A 20,489-nucleotide genomic window follows, 5' to 3' on the forward strand; every position below is an offset into this window, starting at 1 on the left:
GTTTCGTGAATCAACCTACCTTAATAAGATGCTTATGTACCCTGCTGTATGCTAATGATCAAGTCAAAAACGTAGTTCTTATTTCTGGGGTGAGATCCCCTATATAGGCATAGGATGCCTGAAATTGGATTAGGGTTAGGAGACTTGGTGGACAAGCCTCAGATTCAGAGTGGACTTTGGAGTCCTAAAATACAGTAAATTGATTCCTTTTTCCATGAGATTTCTTGGAGGCCAATCTCCAAGGAATTGCATCATTATGTGGACTTTACTTTATCAACTGATTTTACCCATATTAATTAATTACGAAATTAATTAATATTTAGGGTTTTGGCCCCCTATAAATGGGCTTTATTTGTAGCCCAAACTGGGTATAATTAATGCAATATTAATAACGTGATCAGGGTTTATTTTATTTCTATCAATCATATAAATATTTCTATTAGATATGATACAATTTTATTTGTCCAATTTATATTTGCATATTCATTTTCGTTTACAGATGTATAGTTAATTTATTTGGGTATGCATATGATATACATTACTAAAATTATGATGTTAATCAAATTAAAATATTAGTACTATAATTATAAATTATACACAATTCATTTTTATTTAAATTTTTAAAATAAGTGATAATAAATAATATTGAAATTTTTTTTATCTGATAATTTAAACCGACCCAAGCCGGACTTGGCTTTTTTTTTTTATGGATTGACTTTTTGAACTCTGTATAGTTCAGGTGTAATTGGGCTGGTTGGCTGGGAATATGATCCATCAAACTTTTAAATCGGATTCCAAAGAGTGTTAAATTTGCGAGCACGACGACAAGACGATCATCATAGCAGTTAGTTTGTTTTAAATCTCTATAGCATGAGGTCAGAGAATGAGGATCAAATTAGCAGGAGAGATTGTGTGATTAAGCAAGTGAAGATCGTAAACAATAACTCGAATAATGATTGTCCTCGATTGAGTGTTCGTCCCGGATCGAATAGCTTTTCTGGGATTAAGTATAACTTTTGGGCAGGTAGTAGAAGAATAAGAATAAGGGAGCCAAACACGTCCCTGAACCCGATTGATAACCGAATTAATACTAGTAGTAGTACTCGTAATTCGAAGAAGAAGAGAAGGAAGATATACAATATAAGGTCAAAGCCGCGAAGGAGGTTATTGGTAGCGGGATTTTTCCAGGCTCAGATCCGGATGATGAAATCGAAGCACCAGCGGAAGATGACTTATAATCGAAGCACCGGGACCTCAGTGCCTAATCGAATTAGTAGTTGTGGTAGTACTAGTAGTAGTTCTGTTTTGATCAAGCGAAAGGGGAAGATGACTTATAATCGAAGCACCGGGACCTCAGTGCCTAATCGAACTAGTAGTTGTGGTAGTACTAGTAGTAGTTCTGTTTTGATCAAGCGAAAGGGGAAGATAACCTTGATTGACAATGCTTCTCCAATTCTTAAAAAGCACAGGAAAATACCTGACAATCTCAATGGGAGGACGATTGACGACTTGCCTAAGGAATTGCTAGCAGAAATTCTTAAAAGGTTGCCTGTAAAATATATCTTGCGTTGTAGGTGCGTCCAAAAAGCATGGCATTCTTTCGTACAATCTCCTATGTTTATCACCTATCATTTTAATTATCAGAAGGATAATATCATTGCCACCACCACTTCTAGTCATCATCATTATAAATATCTCTTTTTCCGGAATCAGTTTGCTATACAATTGACCATACGTTTTGATGATGTACAGTGTCAAGAATACTACAAAATTGAGTTTCCTCCCGGTTTGCCCAAATATGCATGGTTTGGAGTATCTTATGGTTTAGTGTGTGTGTCTTCGACATTAAGTATTGATCAAGATGATTATAATCGCAATATATATTTATGGAATCCTCTGATTCAGAAGTACAAAACGCTTCCTGAATCACCTCTTCCCTCACAACAGGACTGGGAGGAATGGGAGGCATTAGCTTTTGGCTTTGTGCCCCAAGCTAATGATTATGTTGTGGTACATATTATCAAACCTTATTTGCACCCCAACTCCCACTCGCTCATCATTGCTGTTTATAGTCTAAACACTAATTCTTGGAAAAAATTAAGGCGAGATAATGTATTTATTTCTAGAACATTTTGCAATGATGACGATGTTGTTTTCGTCAATGGTGCTGCATATTGGGTAGGGGTTAATTCGGACAAGCATAGAATAATTATGTGCTTTGATACCAAGACTGATATTTTGAGTGAAATCTCATTACCTGACTGGCTGCCACCTAAAACCATTCCAGTTATCTACCCATTTGGTCAATATATTGCTTACTTTGTCTGGGAACATAGAGTACATCATTTTGACATGTGGGTATTGAAAGACCATCCCATACATGAGTTTATTTGGGAGAAGGAGATGTGTGTTAGTACAAGTGAAGATGTTCAGGAGGAGGTCTTGGGTGTAAGAAATAATGGTGAACCAATACTCGCAAAATCTAATAACTTCATTACATATAATCTTGATAGTCATGAAGCAAATGATTTCGTTGATTCGTGGGATCGTTGGACTCCTAAATCACCCTACCAGGAAGGCTATGCACCACGTTATATCATTAGTCCTTTTGTGGAGAGTTTGGTTCTGTTTGATATTGATTGAAATATTTAAACAGAAACACAAAATATATAGTCGGAAAACTTGTCACTCCTGATGCGGATTTGGCAAATGATTTATGGTTTTTGTTTTTGTTTTTGTTTTTAATAAAATTCCATCATTGTACTTGCTGTTTTTGGTTATTAGTATTGTTTTTGGTTATTAGTATTATAGGTGTATGTGCCTAAAATATTTACTACTTACAATTTAAGGGTAGAATATAGCAATATACTTCAAATATGTAGGAAAAGAATGTACCATGCACTATGCGTCAGACGTTGTAGTCTCATTTCTGACATCTCCTGCATATCATGTATGTTCTGCAAGCAGTCCTTGAATTTCATTTCAAGTTTCAATATCTACATCCATCATGTCCTAGCACTGCAAAGAACTGTTTGATAACATGTTCAGAGAGAGAAGTAGAATATTGGATAGGATTATTCTCATCCTTGTTGAGTAATATAAGAATTAAATTTAGACTAGAAAATGCAAATGTTTAATTCCAATTTTAAGACAACTGAACGAGCCATTTCAAACCTTTTTTTGAAATGATTTTCTGTTTCAAGTACCTCCTATTATCATCCATTGTTTAGCATTAATTAGAGCTGTCTGATTTGATGTTGTAGACTACAAATTATGTATTACTTGGTGCATTGGAAAACATATTTTATTACTACTAGAGTGAAAAATGCCAAGGAATGATAAGATATGAAGAGGTCTTGAGAATATTTGGGTTTGTTGCAGAAAATGGGTGTTTCATAGCAAACTAATACAATGATCTGTGAAATGTTCTAGTTTCATTTTAGGGCTTAAGATTTTAAAAAGCACCGATACATTGTCTTTTAATTTCCGGAGTTGTCTGTAATAAGATGCATGCTATATCTTTAAATATATTTGGATTAAATGCAGGATGTTCATGAGAGGTATCGTACAACATCTCATTCTGAAAACACTTCGTAGCACAGTTGCTTTGCTTGCTGCTCGTGGTCGTGGAAAGTCTGCAGCACTTGGTCTTGCAATTTCTGGAGCTATTGCTGCAGGGTATTGCATGACACTACTTATATGATTCGATACATAATTACTTTACATGTATATTCATCCCCTTTGTTATACACTAATGGAAGATCTGCTTTGTAGGTATTCCCATATCTCTGTTACTGCACCTAGCCCTGAGAATCTGAAAACTTTGTTTGAGTTTATATGCAAGGGATTTGATACGCTGGATTATAAGGTGTGTTCTATTACTTAATATGCATAAAAGCATCATTCTGTTAAAATGTATTTCCATGTTATAACTACTGAAAGGACAATGGAGTAGTGAAAGGATAGACAACACACTGTTGACACTTCAGAATTGCATTGATTCGTGTTCACGTTGCAACACAATTTCATTTTGGATTGTTGATTGATTCATGTATGTATTTGAAATATGATGGATGAGTGTTAAATTGTTTTTGCAACACGCTTCCAGATGCTGAACAGAATACTGAATGCATAAACATTAGAAAAAGCATTAAACATATAACTAGAAATGATATTCAGCTAAGACCTATGGCCTCTTTTGTGGATTATAGGGTTCTTCCCCTAAGATTTTACAAACAAATAGTGATTGTGTTTTTTTTTTCTTTAAACAACCTTTAGTATTGTGTTTTTTATTTTAAAAAATTGTGCATTCCTGACTGGAGTACAGCTCTGTGAGAACAAAGTACAAATAAATAGTTGACTTGATGGTGAACAAGTGATGTCGAGACTCGAGTGCATGTCCACTTGTTTTCTTATTACTCTTCTGATGGCCTCGAGTTTGATTTTTTTATGATATTTATTAAGTTTGTCCTAACCAGATCAGGAGCAGTGATTAATATCCCAGTGGCTGTTCCTTCAATTCCCACGAGCACTATGAGTTTAATATTTTTTAAATTGATTATAAGTTTATTAATAATCAAATGTAATTGTTTTCTGCATTTAAGAATTGGATACTTGTTAAATTTTAGCGAAGTCAAATGAAAGAGATATCCATTTGACTCTTTAAGCTGTAAGATTTATCAGTCCAATTACAATCTTTGTTTATAGGAGCATTTGGATTATGATATTGTGCAAAGCAACAATCCAGATTTCAAGAAAGCCACTGTGAGAATCAATGTTTACAAACAACACAGACAAACGATTCAGGTTGATTTACGTGACTTATACCGTGCTTTACAAAACACGCACATAGATGTTATGATTGTAGTATGGTATGCATCTTCTTAATGGAATTTTGCTTCTGTTTTTCTATTATTTCTTAATTAGTAGTTATTGAGTGACCTAAGAAGCACAATTATGGAATCCATAAAGAGGAAGGGAATCCTACCCTTTACCTCCAAAGTTATATATGTTTGACGTTTTCCCCTGCTAAATGAATGTGATTAATAAACCTAATTTTGCTAGGTGCAGGTAGGGTGCATATCCTCAGTTGGTGTTTTATATGTGTATATTTTCGGCATTTTACTAAATGAACATAAGATTTATAGTTGTGAACTATAAACTCTTACATTTTACAAGCATATAACCTGTGCTTAGCATCTATACTTCAGTTAATATGTGTATTCATTTTATGGACTGAATTTTATTAGAAAAATAATACCAATCAATATAACAATATGTACATCTTCAGTTAACCCTGTTTGGATGTACTTACAAAAAATAAGCTTCAAGTGTCTCTAAATCGCTAAAATCGTAAAAGATCTACCAAATGCTTCCTTGCAGTATATACAACCACATGAACATGAAAAACTTTCCCAAGTTGAACTGCTGGTGGTTCATGAAGCTGCAGCATCACCGTTGCCAGTTGTGAAGTCGTTGCTTGGTCCTTACCTGGTCTTTTTTTCTTCTACAGTTAATGGGTATAGTAAATTTGCTCGATATTTTATCACTTTATGTTAGTTGTATGTAACAAACAACCATTTATTTTGTACTCGGTTTTTGAAATTAAATGTCTTTATCCTGGGATATAATCGACGCTGATGCTCCATTTACGTTCATGAATATACTTTTCCCTGTCTTAAAGTTATGAAGGCACGGGGAGGTCCTTATCGTTGAAGCTACTACAGCGGTTGGAGGAGCAAAGCCGCGTCTCAACCAAAAAAAGCTCTGAAAGCTCTCTTTCTGGTATTCGTGAATTTTATGTTGTTCATGAAATAAAATATTCCTTTAGATTTAATGGAAGTTGATAGAAGTAGACAAGACTTCATTTTACTCTATCTTTCAACTACCAATCTCTATATATTTATACCTTATTCTCGTCTAGTTTTCATTTCATTCCCAGTCACATATTATGGGTTAATTTTGATTATTGTAAATAGGACTAGTTAATTGAAGAAATAATGTATGTGGGTCATTCTCTGAAGCATGACTTCAGAGAAGTACTTTTCTGAGTCGCTTGGTTCGTCACTGATTAATTATTTGTAGAGACTGTATACCGTAAACATGAACTGTATACCGTAAACATGAAGTATATAATTTTGTAGATTTTGTTGTATTGAAGTGTCTCATGACCTGTTGACTGTTAATGTAGGTCATCTTTTTAAGAAGATTGAATTGGATGAATCTATTAGATATGCATCTGGTGATCCCATTGAGTCTTGGCTTCACACGTTACTTTGTTTGGATGTAACCAGCTATATTCCCAATATTAGCAGGTATGAACCCTGTTATGTATACTAGAAGCATAGGGTACCTCCTTATTTCTTTTTATTGACAACCTCACTTCCTGGCGCATATATGTTGCCTTCACCCAGTGTATGTCTCAGCTTGTATATATCAGTTGTGTGTTTATGTGATAAAGGAAAGAAGAAGAGAAATGCATATTTCAGTATTTAGTTATCTTTACAACAGGGGGCTGCTCTCCTTATATACGGAGTAAAACTTGGTCCCCAAGATTGGAATAGTAAACCCTATCTAGTGACATAAGTATGCTGACATCATGTTGCTGATATCATCTCTAACACTCCCCCTCAAGTTGGTGCATATATATCACTCATGCCCAACTTGCCGATAAGAGGATGAAGCATTTTTCCACTTAAACCCTTAGTTAAAACATCAGCTAGTTGATCTTCTGATCTAACAAACTGAATATTGATGACATTATTATTGATATTCTTTTTAATAAAGTGTCGATCAATCTCAATATGCTTCGTTCGATCATGTTGAACTGGATCATGTGCAATGGCAATAGCCGATTTGTTATCACAATGCAGCTTCATCGGTGTGTCTGATGTAAGTCCCAACTCCGTTAGAAATAATCTAATCCATAGCAATTCACGTACACCTCGAGCCATAGCTCGATACTCTGCTTCAGCACTAGATAACGCAACCACTGGTTGCTTCTTACTTCGCCAAGTAACTAGATTGCCTCCAACAGATGTACAATATCCTGATGTGGAACGTCTATCATCTAGACATCCAGCCCAATCTGCATCTGTATAGCTCTCAACCCCGAGATGTTTGTTATTAGTAAACATCACTCCTTTCCCGGGAGCAGCTTTAAGATACCTTAGTATCATATAAACCGCGTCCAAATGGGGTTGACGAGGATCATGCATGTATCTACTTACAACTCCCACTGCATATGCTATATCTGGTCTTGTGTGTGAGAGGTAGATTAGCCTTCCAACTAATCTTTGATATTGAGTTCTATCAACCGTGTCACCGGTATCTTCACAAAGCTTATGATTCGCTTCTATAGGAGAATCTGCAGGTCTACATCCCAACATACCTGTTTCGTTTAACAGGTCAAGTGTATACTTCCGTTGTGAAAGAAAGATACCACCCGAACTTCTAAAGACTTCAATTCCAAGGAAATATCTTAGTTTTCCCAAGTCTTTCATCTCGAATTCGGAGGCAAGTCTCCGTTTAACATCTGCAATCTCACATGTGTCATTGCCAGTGATCACGTTGTCATCGACATAAATAATCAGTATTGTGATCTTCTCACCTTTTCTTTTCACGAACATCGTATGATATGAATTACCCTGTTTGTAGCCAAATCTGACCATAGATCTCTGAAATTTTCCAAACCACACCCTTGGAGACTGTTTCAATCCATATATAGTCTTTTTTAATCTGCATACTTTTCCGGTGGTTGCAGTTGTAGAAAATCCAGGTGGAATGTCCATGTAGACCTCTTCTTTTAGGTCTCCATGCAAGAATGCATTTTTTACATCCAATTGTTGGAGCTCCCATCCAAGGTTTGCTGAACATGATATCAATACTCGGATAGAGGCCATCTTCGCTACTGGGGCAAAAGTTTCCTGATAATCCCCGTAAGTTTGAGTATACCCTTTTGCCACAAGTCTTGCCTTGTATCTTTCAATCAACCCATTAGGTTTTTGTTTCACTGTGAATACCCATCTGCATCCTACTACCTTCTTTCCAGCGGGGTGAGTAGTTAACTCCCAAGTGTCATTGTGTTTCAATGCATTCATCTCTTCTATCATGGCATCTTTCCATTTAGGATCGCACAAAGCATCCTGCCAAGTACGTGGAACAGAAACACTAGACAAGGATGTCACAAAAGCAAGTGACCAAGGAGATAATGCTTTATATGAAACAAAATTTGAGATAGGATGGTTAGTACAAGAGCGCACACCCTTTCTAATAGCAACTGGAAGATTCAGAGTAGGATCAAGAGTGTTACCATTATCAGTCTCAATTATCGGAGTTGTAGGATCTGCCTCAAGGTCAGAGGTCTCTTGATGTGGTAAAGTGGCGGCATTATCATTTTTCCTCCGAGAAAAAGTTATCAAATCTGGTCGATCAAATCTATTTAGATCATCCGACTCACTACACACACGTGAACGTGATGATGATGTGTTTGAACTAGTGTTTGGGCTTATGTTTGGACTAGGTACATTGATGAACAGAAGTAACTCCTCTGTAGCTTCACTATCAATACTGTGTCGGTTAATCTCCCCCTGAAGCAAAGAGGAAGAGCCCGGGGAGAAATAAGAGATAGATTCCCAAAAGGTAACATCATGACTAACAAATATACGACGCGAAGAAGGATGATAACATATGTAGCCCTTTTGAGTTGGTGAATAACCAATGAAAACACAGCGGAGAGCACAAGAATCAAGTTTATCTCGAGATGGAGAATGACTGTGAACAAAGCATACACTCCCAAATAATCGAAGAGGCAATGGATGAGAGGAAGGCGCAGGGACAAAGGACAATGGTGTTTTGAACAGTAGAACATTTGAAGGAAGACGGTTGATAAGATATGCAGCAGTCATGACAGTCTCGCCCCAAAGATATTTAGGGACATGCATTGTTAACATAAGAGACCGTGCTACCTGTTGCAAGTGACCAATTTTCCTTTCGGCCACCCCATTTTGTTGAGAGGTTTTCACACATGTAGTTTGATGAATAATACCACATGTATCCACATAAGATGTTAATGGACCGTCATATTCGGTACCATTATCGCTTCGAAGGATTTTAACAGAGGCATTAAATTGTGTTTGTATCATGTGATGAAAAGATTTAAAACATCCGAATACTTCACTTTTGTGTTTAAGAAGATAAACCCAAGTCGAGAATGACAATCAACAAAAACAACAAACCACCTATAACCATCATGTGTAGGATGTCGAAATGGACCCCAAACATCAGTATGGATAGTAGAAAAAGGAATAGAACTTCTTTTATTTCTAGATGGATAAGGTGACCTTTTGTGTTTGGCCAATTCACATGGTTCACAGAAAAAATCTTCCTTAGAACATTGTTTTGTTAAATTAGGAAATAGATGTGTTAAAACACCAAAAGATGGATGACCTAACCGTCTATGCCATTGATATAAAGATTCCAAAACAATACTAGATTTGGATGACACCTGATAACTTGTTAAAGGAGAAGTAGGAGTTCCTTCCATGACATAGAGACCATTCACCACTTTACCACTGCCAAGAACCTTGCCTGTCGCCAGATCCTGGAATACACAGTGAGAAGGGAAAAAAGTTACTGAACAATTGAGATTTTCAGTAATACGATGAACTGATAATAAGTTTGCAGTTAAAGAAGGAACATGCAAAACATCTGATAATGGTAATGATGATGAGAGACAAAGAGAAGTGCCCCGTCCATGGACAAGTGCAAGAGCTCCATTATCGACACAAACATTGCCTGTTTCACTGCGATATGATTCTAGGAAACTAGAATTTCCAGTCATATGTGCTGATGCTCCAGAATCAATAATCCATGATGTAGGACATTTATCGTAGATTAAGTGACAAAATTTACCTGCATGGGCAGAATGAACTGTAGGTGGAGTGTTGTTCAGTCTATGTTACCCAGACTCGGGTATGGGTGTCGGACACGGGTTCGTATCCAAGTGTCAGACTCGGCAATATTCTGAAAAATTTACATGTTTTTTGCCTAAAATAAATGTTCAAGTGTCTATACCCATGTCCGAGTGTCGAGTGTCCGACACGGGTAATCGAAGCAAAATGAAGAGTCCGGGTAACTAAGTGTTCAATTGAGACATCATTTGACGGAAAGCGCTTAGTTCTGAAGCAGTCATCGTCCCTGTAGGAGACTCGCATTCTGTTACTGTATGATGAGCATTAAAAGGAATGCCTCTTCCTGTGCCCCTAACCGGGCCTCTGCCAAATGAGACACCTCGATAATTTCCTCGGGTGCGTCCTCCTCGTCCTCAGATTCTGAGATGAGGGTGCAAGATAAAGCAGTTCTCCTGAGTGTGGTACATCTTGTTGCAGTAGTCACACTGAGAGATAGATTTTTCACCCATTAAAGCCACCGTGACTTGTTTTGGTTTTTCTGCCTCAAGTTGTTGAATACTTCCCGTTAAGAGTGCAGATCGGTCAGATAAAGTCGTTGGAGTCATACTTTGCTTTCGACTTTCCTCCAAACGGACACGTCCATATGCATCCTCTACGGTAGGAAAAGGAATCGGTCCTATAAGTTGATTTTTAATTGAATCATACTCATCTGACAGCCCATCAAGAAATTTCATCACTCTTTCTTCTGTCATCATTTTTTGATATTTCTCCTGATCTTCAGCATGTTTACACTCAAATATAGTGTAATGCCCCAACTCACTCCATAATGATGTAAGCTCTGAATAATACTGAGCCAGTGTTCGATCTCCTTGGACCAATGCTCATATTTTTTGATTCACCTCGAATCGCTTGGCTATATTCCCGGAGAAAGAATAAGTCCGGATGAGAGAACTCCACACCTCTTCAGCTGTATCAATAAAAATATAGCTCTTGCGAATGTGTACTTCCATAGAGTTAAACAACCACGAACAGACCATGGCATTTTCAGAATCCCAATCATCAAAATTTGCATCGCTCTCCTTAGGTTGCTTGGCTTTCCCATTAATATATTTCATTAATTTATGGGATTTGAGTGCCATCGTGCAAGCTTTTGACCATTCGAGAAAATTTTTCCCGTCAAATTTAGGACTCACATAAGGAGTACTATGAAATCCAGATTTATTGCTACTTGTAGCAACAATCTCATTTGCGGTACCAACAACCTCCGCCATTGAATCAATATTGAAATAATAAATTTCAGATTATAATCAACCCTTGACTTGACTAATTGACCAAGTTAGTATATGTATATATTCATATACATAGGCAGTGATTACACATATGTTTCTGAAAAGTATTTATTTAGTTTTTGTTTCTCTCCAACACAAAAACAATAGATGCAGCAGATGTATAATACTCAAGCAGAAGCCCAGAAAGTACACAAAACAATATCCAGTTTTAAACCCAACAAAAGGAGGATAAACTAAAAATTTATCAGATTCAAGAGAAAGTACCACAAATAGATTCCGAACGAGGAGAAGAGCAAGAATCCCATAAAGAGTTTCACCGGAAAGTGCACAGGGAGTTCCCACGCGCCGGCGCGTTTAGCTCGTACAGCCGGAATTTGGCGCGTCTGGTGGCGCGTGAGAGAGCGTCAGAAGGATTTTTCAGGCCAGATTCTTGGTGCGAGGTCGTCTTGTGGTGCTCAGTACTGCAATGGCTTTGTATGTTTGTCTCGTTGTGTTTTGATTTTCTGATTTTTCAACAGAATAGACAGCTTCTCTGTTTTCTTAAAAACTGGAAGGCCCTGTTGTGTTTCTGATGTGATTTCTTCCCTCTATGTTGAATCCTGCTCTGATACCATCTCAGCTTGTATATATGAGCTGTGTGTTTATGCGATAAAGGAAAGAAGAAGAGAAATGTATATTTCAGTATTTAGTTATCTTTACAACAGGGGGCTGCTCTCCTTATATAGGAAGTAAAACTTGGTCCCCAAGATTGGAATAGTAAACCCTATCTAGTGACATAAGTATGCTGATATCATGTTGCTGATATCATCTCTAACACTCCCCCTCAAGTTGGTGCATATATATGACAATGCCTGCTTTCACCCGTTGTGGTTTTGATTATTGTATATTTTTATTGAATGATCTTTTGGAATGAAGCCTAAATCCTTTGCAATCATGCGTGTGGCATTTTGTTTTCTTTAATATTGTGTTGTTTTATTCCCTGGCCCTCCACAGTTCTTTTTTTTGGGGTAAGGAAATGAGTCTGGCGTACAGCGGTGAAACAATGGGGACTTTTCCAGATTTATTAATTGCCATTGTTTAAAGACTTTTAAAGGAAACTATCTCCATTTCAGTTGATAGAAATAATATTTTGCTTTCACATTGCTGTTGAGCAATGCTATGAGACGCTTTAGTTCCCTTGTGTCCATTTTTGTGCTTGGTGAAAGTATTGCTGCTAGAACTCCATTATATCTTATTCCATTCTCAGGGTTTTAACTATTTATAGTTGAATTTGTTTACAATGTGAGCCCAAAATTCCTTAATGAAGAAGTTGAGTTTTATTGCTTTTAAGATTTAATAAATGCAAAGTTTAATGAAATTAAATGGATTACATTAGGTATAGTTATTGGCAATGACTGACATGCACCACTAGGGTAATGCATTCCTTATATGAAAAAAAGTTCATGGCTCATGGTATTGTCCCACGTATAGCCTCGGATATTCTTGATCTATCATTCGCCTGTGCTAACAACATGACATGTGGAATTTGAGCTTTATACAGAAGCATATCTGCCCGATATATCCTAAGTAGATTTTTTTACACAGAAGCATAGCTTATGAGCTAATTACCTATTATCCATTATTTGATAAATCTCTGGTGAGCGAGAATCAAGTCCAGGACCGAGGATAAACCCTTACCACTAGGCTATCCAATCGTGCTCTATATTGTGGCTGGCCCACAGTTTAACATTTTGTGTTCCCACCCTTTGGGTACTAATTTACGCTGCCCTTTCCAGATCCAAACCTTCTCATTACAGTTTCAAAGCTTTAGCAGAATTCAAATTAAGGTTTATTTTATTGTTCAAATAATAGATGTAGGTCATCTTGTCCCACCACATGGCATCAGAAGTGATGATTTTGGAAAAATTAGTAAAAATACTCAATTTGTACACTTATATGCGTATTCCTGGGTAAATTGTTTTGATGTACTTAAGGTCTACATATTTCGGGTAGATCTAATTTTAGTTATTATCTATTCTGTTGAATTTGATATGTGCTTCATTCATTATAATTTTCTTAACTTTGTTTGGATAATTGAGTAGTTGTTTGAGTTGTCTCATCCAACGAGGACTTGATATCCGTCTAAAGTACAACAAACATACTAAACTTGCCCAGTTCTACATCCAGTTGCCATTCATAAGTTTTCCCTTATATGAGAGCCAAAAAAGGACATCCTTTAAAGCGTGATGTAGATAATGTGCAAGAGTTGAAGGATAATAATTCAAAATACATGATGCTATTCCTTATTGAATGCGCTGGTGGTTTATTTTTATCGGGGTTTAATTTTCAGTTATATGTTCATATATAAAGGATCCACATATGTGTGTGCACATGTTACGATGATGGTGTACAAGCCCAAGTTACTGAAAGTCCGAAACCCTTGATGTACTTGTAATGTCAAAAAAATTTGTCATTTTTCTTAAGCTAGGAATGGTTGTCTAATATATTTTGACATTCCCGTTCTCTTACGAGAGTAAGCAAAAGGATGATTAAAAACATTTAAAGGTTTTTTATACATGATCTGCAGGTTTGTCTTGAAGGACAGATTCCTAGTAGTTCGGCCAAAAAAAGTTTATCTGAGGGTCATCAGCCCTATGGAGACCAAATTCCTTGGAAATCTGCAGAGCAGTTCAGGGACATGGTATTTCCAACTCTCTCAGGTGCTCGTATTGTGCACATAGCCACACATCCAAATGCAATGAAGGTAAAGTTCTGTCTAAGCAGATCAGTTTGTTTAAAAATTTACTCTATAAAATAGATACTAAATATTAAATTAAACCCTTTAAAATAACTTTCTATTTGACCCTCCCATTGACAACTTTTCGTACAGCTTGGATATGGTTCAACGGCTGTGGAACTTTTGACAAGGTAAACTAGTTTTATCTTTTACTTGATCCTTGTCACAGGGTAAAATATACTGTACGGAGCTCTTTTATTTTTATTAGTGTGGCAAATAATTTGTTAGAAATATGTTATAAGTTCTATTAACAATTTGATTATAATAATGACACCAATGAATGTACATGCATTTGTTAGTTTCAAGTGTTATTCTATTCCTTTAAATCATGTTTAAATGCTTGTTGATAAAATTGTGCAGTCTAAGTGCTTTTATACGCATTCTACATGCTTGCATATCCGTTGGATACTTGTAGGATTGATGTGTATTAATATAAAATTTTCTGTCCCTAGGTATTTTGAAGGACAATTCACTACTAGATCTGAAGTTGATGATGAATTTGCCTCCGAGATATGAGAGTTACCGATGCTACAGAGCAGGTTCACTATATTACCTAATTTTTCTTCTTTTGGATAGTGTATAGTCTATATTTGAATTATTATGTATTGACTTTCAACTTCTTAAAAAGAGAAGAAAATTGGTTTGTCATATTGGATATTGATCCAATCTTCACGTTGTATATTTATTCATTTGAAAAGCCCCAAGTTGTAGTGATGGCAAATGTGCATATTTCCTTCTTGGTGGATAAGAGGTGAAAATCTACCCATTTGGTCAATATATTGCTTACTTTGTCCAGGAACATGGAGTACATCATTTTGACACGTGGGTATTGAAAGACCATCCCATACATGAGTTTATTTGGGAGAAGGAGATGTGTGTTAGTACAAGTGAAGATGTTCAGGAGGAGGTCTTGGGTGTAAGAAATAATGGTGAACCAGTACTCGCTAAATCTAATAACTTTATTGCATATAATCTTGATAGTCATGAAGCAAATGATTTCGTTGATTCGTGGGATCGTTGGTGGACTCCTAAATCACCCTACCAGGAAGGCTATGCACCACGTAATATCTTTAGTGGAGAGTTTGGTTCAGTTTGATATTGATTGAAATATTTAAACGGAAACACAAAATATCTAGTCGGAAAACTTGCAACTCCCAGATGCGGATTTAGCAAATGATTTGTGATTTTTGTTTTTGTTTTTAATAAAATTCCATCATTGTACTTGCTGTTTTTGGTTATTAGTATTGTTGTTGGTAACTAGGATTCTGGCAAACGTTCACAATGGATCAGGATGTTTTGTAATGCAATTTATATACAATTTTTTCTGTTCATGTAACATAGCCAGGTTTGATTTTGTAGTATAAAACTCAACTTTTTAATTTTAAGAAAACTCCTCTTAGTAAATGCTCTTAATATAATAATATTCTTTTGTGTTTTTGTATTCCTTTTCTTTCCCTGATTTTTGTGTGATGAAAAACTATGATAAAAAACAGTTTATCTTTTTAATTTTTATTATAATGATTGAATATATGAATGTCCTTAAGTATTTCGTTAATTCAAATATTTGCCGCGGTTAGTTAGGCTTTACCTTATGTTAATAGAAAATGATTAAATAAAATATAGAGTCGGTTTTCCTATAATATTTCAAACTTGTGTTACAAAGTTAATTAAATTATAGTTTCTCCTGTTCTCTCAGGTCTAGTTGGACTAAAATTTGTGATTATGTTAAATAGTAAGTATATTATGTAGACCGCATCTTTTTAGCAGCGGGGATATGAGATGAAAATTTATAACCAATTTTTGGGAACCGACAAATCTGAAGGATCATCCGATTTGACGACCTTACTCTATCAAGCTCTAGAAGCACTATTTTGGCCCATCAATTTCCAAATCACGGTATTATCTAGAGAAGAATCTTGATGCAAGGGAAAGGGAACTTGAACGGGAGGCCGAGTTTGAGGAAAAATCTTCAGAAGAGAAGCCAAATTCAAAATATCAAAGGTAAAATTACCTCAACTTGATGTATATAAGTTTAACGGGACAATAGTTGATGATTTTAAGTATAAAATTCTCAGGCTCACAGGGAGGCAAGAGAGAAGCAAAAAATGCAGACATTTTAGCAGGCAAAGGCAAATTTTTCCAAGTTTGGGTACCGATTTTTTCGGCCTTGGAAGTATTGCCTTAGCTTCCTACTTGAGTGTACAACGGCCAAGGCAAACTTTTCCAAGTTTGGGTACCGAGTTCCGCGTCTTTGAGAACTTGACTGATATAATACACCGGGTTTCGGATCCCTTCTTCCCGGATGAGCGCAGAAGAGACTACTTTTGAACGGCCAATATGTAGAGAGACAGAGGTTCTCTCGGTTTCGCCTTTGACAAAACTGGGGGGTTCATTAGATGTTTCTTCACTTATTCAAATGCTGAGTTGCACTCCGGGGTCCAATCTATCAACTTTTTGTTTCGGGCTCCATTGAGAAATTCGAAGAAAGGAAGACACCTCTCCGCAAGTTTTGGGATAAACCTGCGAAGTGCTGCAAGGAATCCAGCTAGCTTTTGAATATCTTTTTGAGTCCGGGGAACTTTGATTTCCATGATTGCAGTTATCTTCTCCAGGTTGGCCTCTATTCCTCTTTCACTAATGAGGATCCCCCGAAATTTTCTAGAAAGGACTCCAAATGCGCATTTTTTCGGGTTGAGCTTCATATTGTATTTCCTTAAGTTGTCAAAACATTCTTTGAGGTCTTTGATATGGTCCGGGACCGTTGTTGACTTGAAGATCATGTCGTCGACATATGATTCCATATTCCTCCCCAGTTGGCTCTTGAAGATTGTGTTCATCATTTTCTGATAGGTGGCTCTGGCATTTATGAGTCCGAATGGCATCATAATAAAGGCATCGTCAGCCCGGTAGGTTATGAAGACTGTTTTTGCAATGTCCTTCGGGTCCGTCTTGACCTGATTGTAACCGGAAAAGGCGTCCATCAAGCTTAGCATCACATGTCCCAAGGTCGCGTCAAATAGTTGATCTATGCTAGGGAGAGAGTAGGAATCTTTTGGGCATGCCAAATTCAAGCTTGTGTAATCAACACACATCCTCCACTTCCCGTTTGGTTTATTGACCAGAACTGCATTAGCCAGTCAATCTGGATACTTAATTTCGCAAATTATGTCCGCTTTAAGGAGTTTTTCCACTTATTCGTCGATTGCTTGTTGGCGCTCCGGGGCGAAATTTCTTCGATCTGTTTGATTGGTCTTTGCTTAGGATCTACATCCAAGCTATGCATTGTCACTGACTCATCGATCTCGGGCATATCTTCCGGGGCCCAGGCAAATACATCAGCATATTCTTTCAGCAGTTCGACGAGCTCTTTCTAGAAGGTTGGCTCCAGGCCTTTTCCAATTTTCAACTTCCGGGTGGGGTTCCCGGGGTCAAGTTCAACATCTATTGTCTACGCGGCTGGCTCAACCTTGGACTTCTCTTTGGTTTCAACAAATTTTTGAATTCGGGCGTCCGTGTTGGTTACGCTGTATCCCGAATCTTCTGTAACGTTCACGTCCAACTTGGGTCTTTTGCTAAGGTGCTCTCGGTGCTTCTTTTGGCTTTGCCCCTTGGGTAGGGACATCACTTTTTTCTCGTTTTGGGATCCATTTCACCCATAACTAAAGTCAGCCAGTAGCACCTGCCTGCCATGTCTCTATCTCCTTTGAGCTCTCTGATTCCTCCCGTTGGTGGGGAATTTAAGCTTCAGATGTATTGTTGATGGGATAGCGCGGAGCTTGGTGATTGTGGGTCTCCCCAGGATCATATTGTAGGATGACGCTGCACTTATTACATAGAATTTCATGACATGGGAAACCTGCAGGGGTGCAATTCCAAAAGTGATAGGGAGATAGATCACTCATTGGATAGGTATCATTAAATTTCTGAATCCATAAAGAGGGTCTTCCAGGTAGGGATCCATGCGTAGGTGGACGAGCTTCATTCTATTGAGTGTGTTTCAAAAATTATGTTTGCACTAGAGCCATTGTCAACTAGAATCCTTTTTACCTCGTTATCTGCAACGTCTAAAGTTACGACCAACGATTGGTTGTGTTCCGGATCCAGCCCTTCATAGTCGGAGTAGGAGAAGTAAATAGGCTCATATTGAAAGGTTTGGATCATCATAACATCATTGTCCATGTCCGGACTCCGGGGTGGCGAGGTTGCGCCCCTAAAGACGATATTGTCCATGTCCGGACTCTGGGGTGGCGAGGCTCTGGGGTTCTCTATGGATCAAGTCCTTGACATAACCTTCGCATGAGACCGGGTGCAGGTTTCTCCGGATGATGTTGACTGCCCCCTTTTCTTCTAGGTTAGAGAGTTGATTGACGGCTTCCTGGAACCTTTTGATGAATTCGAGGAGGGACTCTTTGCTTCTTCGTTGAATTGTTTCCAAGTGACACATCTGTAACTCATTTATTTGATTGGCCCGTAATCTCTTTAGCAATATCTCTGGAAGTCTTTCCACGAATCCACGCTCCGGGATGGTATCTTGCTGAACCATTTTTTAGCCTCGCCTTTTAGTGTTGAAGCGAAACGACACCTTGTGAGATCACTGTAGTCGTAAATGTTCGAGATCTGTTCAAAATAGTTGAGATACTTCTCGGGGTCAGCAAGATCATCGAACGAGTTAAAATTAAAGTGTTTGAGTCTCGATTCCCTTTGAGTGGATTTCGGCCTTCCTGTGAAGGGGTGGCTGCTGCTCCGACCTCCATCTCACCTTCAACTTTCCTCTTTAAGTCGCGTAGTGCTCGGACCATTTGTTCTTGCTTTGACTCCTTTTCACGCTCGGAATCCGAAGAGACATGAATTCTATGAGCTTTCCTTTTTAGTTTTTCCTCATCTTCTAGGATTCTTCTATCAATCGTTGCCTTGGCCTTCGCCTCTTCTTCTCTCCGGATACGATCCCGAATTTCGTCTCAGGCATCATCCGTTGGCCTTTTTATGTTCTTGGCTACGATCGAGGACCGAACCACGAGTTTCTCTGGAATGCTCTTCCTGATCCCCTGGCGGGTTTTTAGTTCGGGCGGATTTTTCTCTTTCCACAAGTTCATGGCAGCCTGGATCTGTACTTGGGTCATGTTCCCCCGGGGGTGAGTTTAGTGTGTGTATAAATGTGTAGGTGAATAGAAATCAAGAACCCCCAACATGCCTTTTGGTCGGCCTTTTATAGCCCCCATAAGGGGTTTGGGGGTTTCTACCTTAAATCAGGACCGTTGACATGTGCTGCATTGGGGAATGCGTGGACGTCTGCGATGGGCCAGCGTGTCCCCAGATTCGGACTGTTGGAAGGTTCCAGATCCCGTCAACCTGGACGGTAGGGGTGTTGCCACGTGTCCGAGTGATTTTCTCTTATTGCATCTGTACTCTTCTTATTGGGCCTTTTCCTGGGCCTACACTAATATGGATTATCAGCTCTGCATCAGATGTTTACACTGATTCAATGTCATGTTTTTCAAGTGCTAAGAGAAAGTAATGACAAATGAACCAAAGGAGTCCCATTGCAAGAAACATGTTCTTTAGTAATAACGGAATATATAAGGCTGGTAAGCGCTTTACTCTCGGTATAATTATCCAATAGTTAGCAAAAAATGGTTATAGATTATCATCGCATAACTATCTTGTTCGTCTAATTTACAGAATTAGGGTGCAAGCAATACAATGTTGCTTTCTGGAATTTATGTTACACTTTAATCTTCCAATTAAAGGGTGTCAATGTTATCTCTTTACTGTCTCTGTTTTGAGGGAAGCAAATGAAAATTATAAATGTTGCGTGGTGCGTACTTTTACTAAGCGTCCTGCCTCTTTCAAAATGGTCTCGAATTTTGTTAGTAGATTTTGGGAAAAGAAGGTTTATGCTCTGTTTGCCAAAACGCTTGCAATGTGTTTGTCTTTAAATTCGGTTTGGAATAAATAACATGAATTTCTTACAAGAGGTACATGGTATATTGAGAACAGACCTATGGTTTGTTAGTGCGTGGGGGGCTATTATTTGTACAGAAAATTACTTTGATGCCGTTATGGATATAAATCATCAAGATACTAGATAGTTATTGGACTAACGATGGGTTAAGTTTCATTGGAAGTGCTATTGGAAGGCCCTTTGGTGCGGATGTTTTAACCTCAAGGCTGGAGTTGTTACCATTTGCAAAAATGTGTGTAGACTACAAATTACAGAGGTGAAAACTATTGAAGAAGTGACTATTTTTGCAGTGCTTGTGATTTGTCCGGACCTGCTACTGCTGCTTGTCCTAAGGCAAAAAGAACTTGGGTAGAGAAGAAAAGGCCTTCTACTGGGGACGCTACTAATAATCAAGTGAAGCCTGATGATTACCTAGTGGTATACCCAATGGATGCACTGCTGCTGGAGAAGGAAATGGCAACACTATCGATGTAAAGAAATCACTTCAGCCAACTGAAAACTCTGTGGCAAATGCTAAAACTTGTAATGACAGCACACCTTGTAAATACGAC

At 37.8% G+C, this 20,489-nt stretch overlaps 1 protein-coding gene across 5 annotated transcripts; it reads left to right on the forward strand.

The window, feature by feature from the left end:
- Positions 1 to 740: 740 nt before the first annotated feature.
- Positions 741 to 15,365, forward strand: LOC141672004 (uncharacterized). 5 transcript variants are annotated; one of them, XM_074478480.1, is made up of 10 exons: positions 745 to 1,574; positions 3,547 to 3,678; positions 3,775 to 3,868; positions 4,708 to 4,806; positions 5,383 to 5,519; positions 5,684 to 5,784; positions 6,191 to 6,314; positions 13,767 to 13,943; positions 14,070 to 14,107; positions 14,429 to 14,655. In XM_074478480.1, the coding sequence occupies exons 1-8, from the start codon at positions 871 to 873 to the stop codon at positions 13,918 to 13,920; spliced, it is 1,545 nt and encodes a 514-aa protein (XP_074334581.1). In that variant the 5' UTR covers positions 745 to 870; the 3' UTR covers positions 13,921 to 13,943; positions 14,070 to 14,107; positions 14,429 to 14,655. The 5 variants fall into 5 exon arrangements, with proteins under 5 accessions (XP_074334585.1, XP_074334584.1, XP_074334583.1 ...); XM_074478481.1 differs by lacking the exon at positions 4,708 to 4,806 and having other exon boundaries at positions 744 to 1,574; XM_074478483.1 differs by lacking the exons at positions 5,383 to 5,519; positions 5,684 to 5,784; positions 6,191 to 6,314 and adding an exon at positions 14,773 to 15,365 and having other exon boundaries at positions 742 to 1,574; positions 14,429 to 14,515.
- Positions 15,366 to 20,489: the final 5,124 nt, after the last annotated feature.

The sequence above is a fragment of the Apium graveolens genome, chromosome 7 (genome assembly GCF_009905375.1).
Source record: "Apium graveolens cultivar Ventura chromosome 7, ASM990537v1, whole genome shotgun sequence".
NCBI lineage: Eukaryota > Viridiplantae > Streptophyta > Magnoliopsida > Apiales > Apiaceae > Apium > Apium graveolens.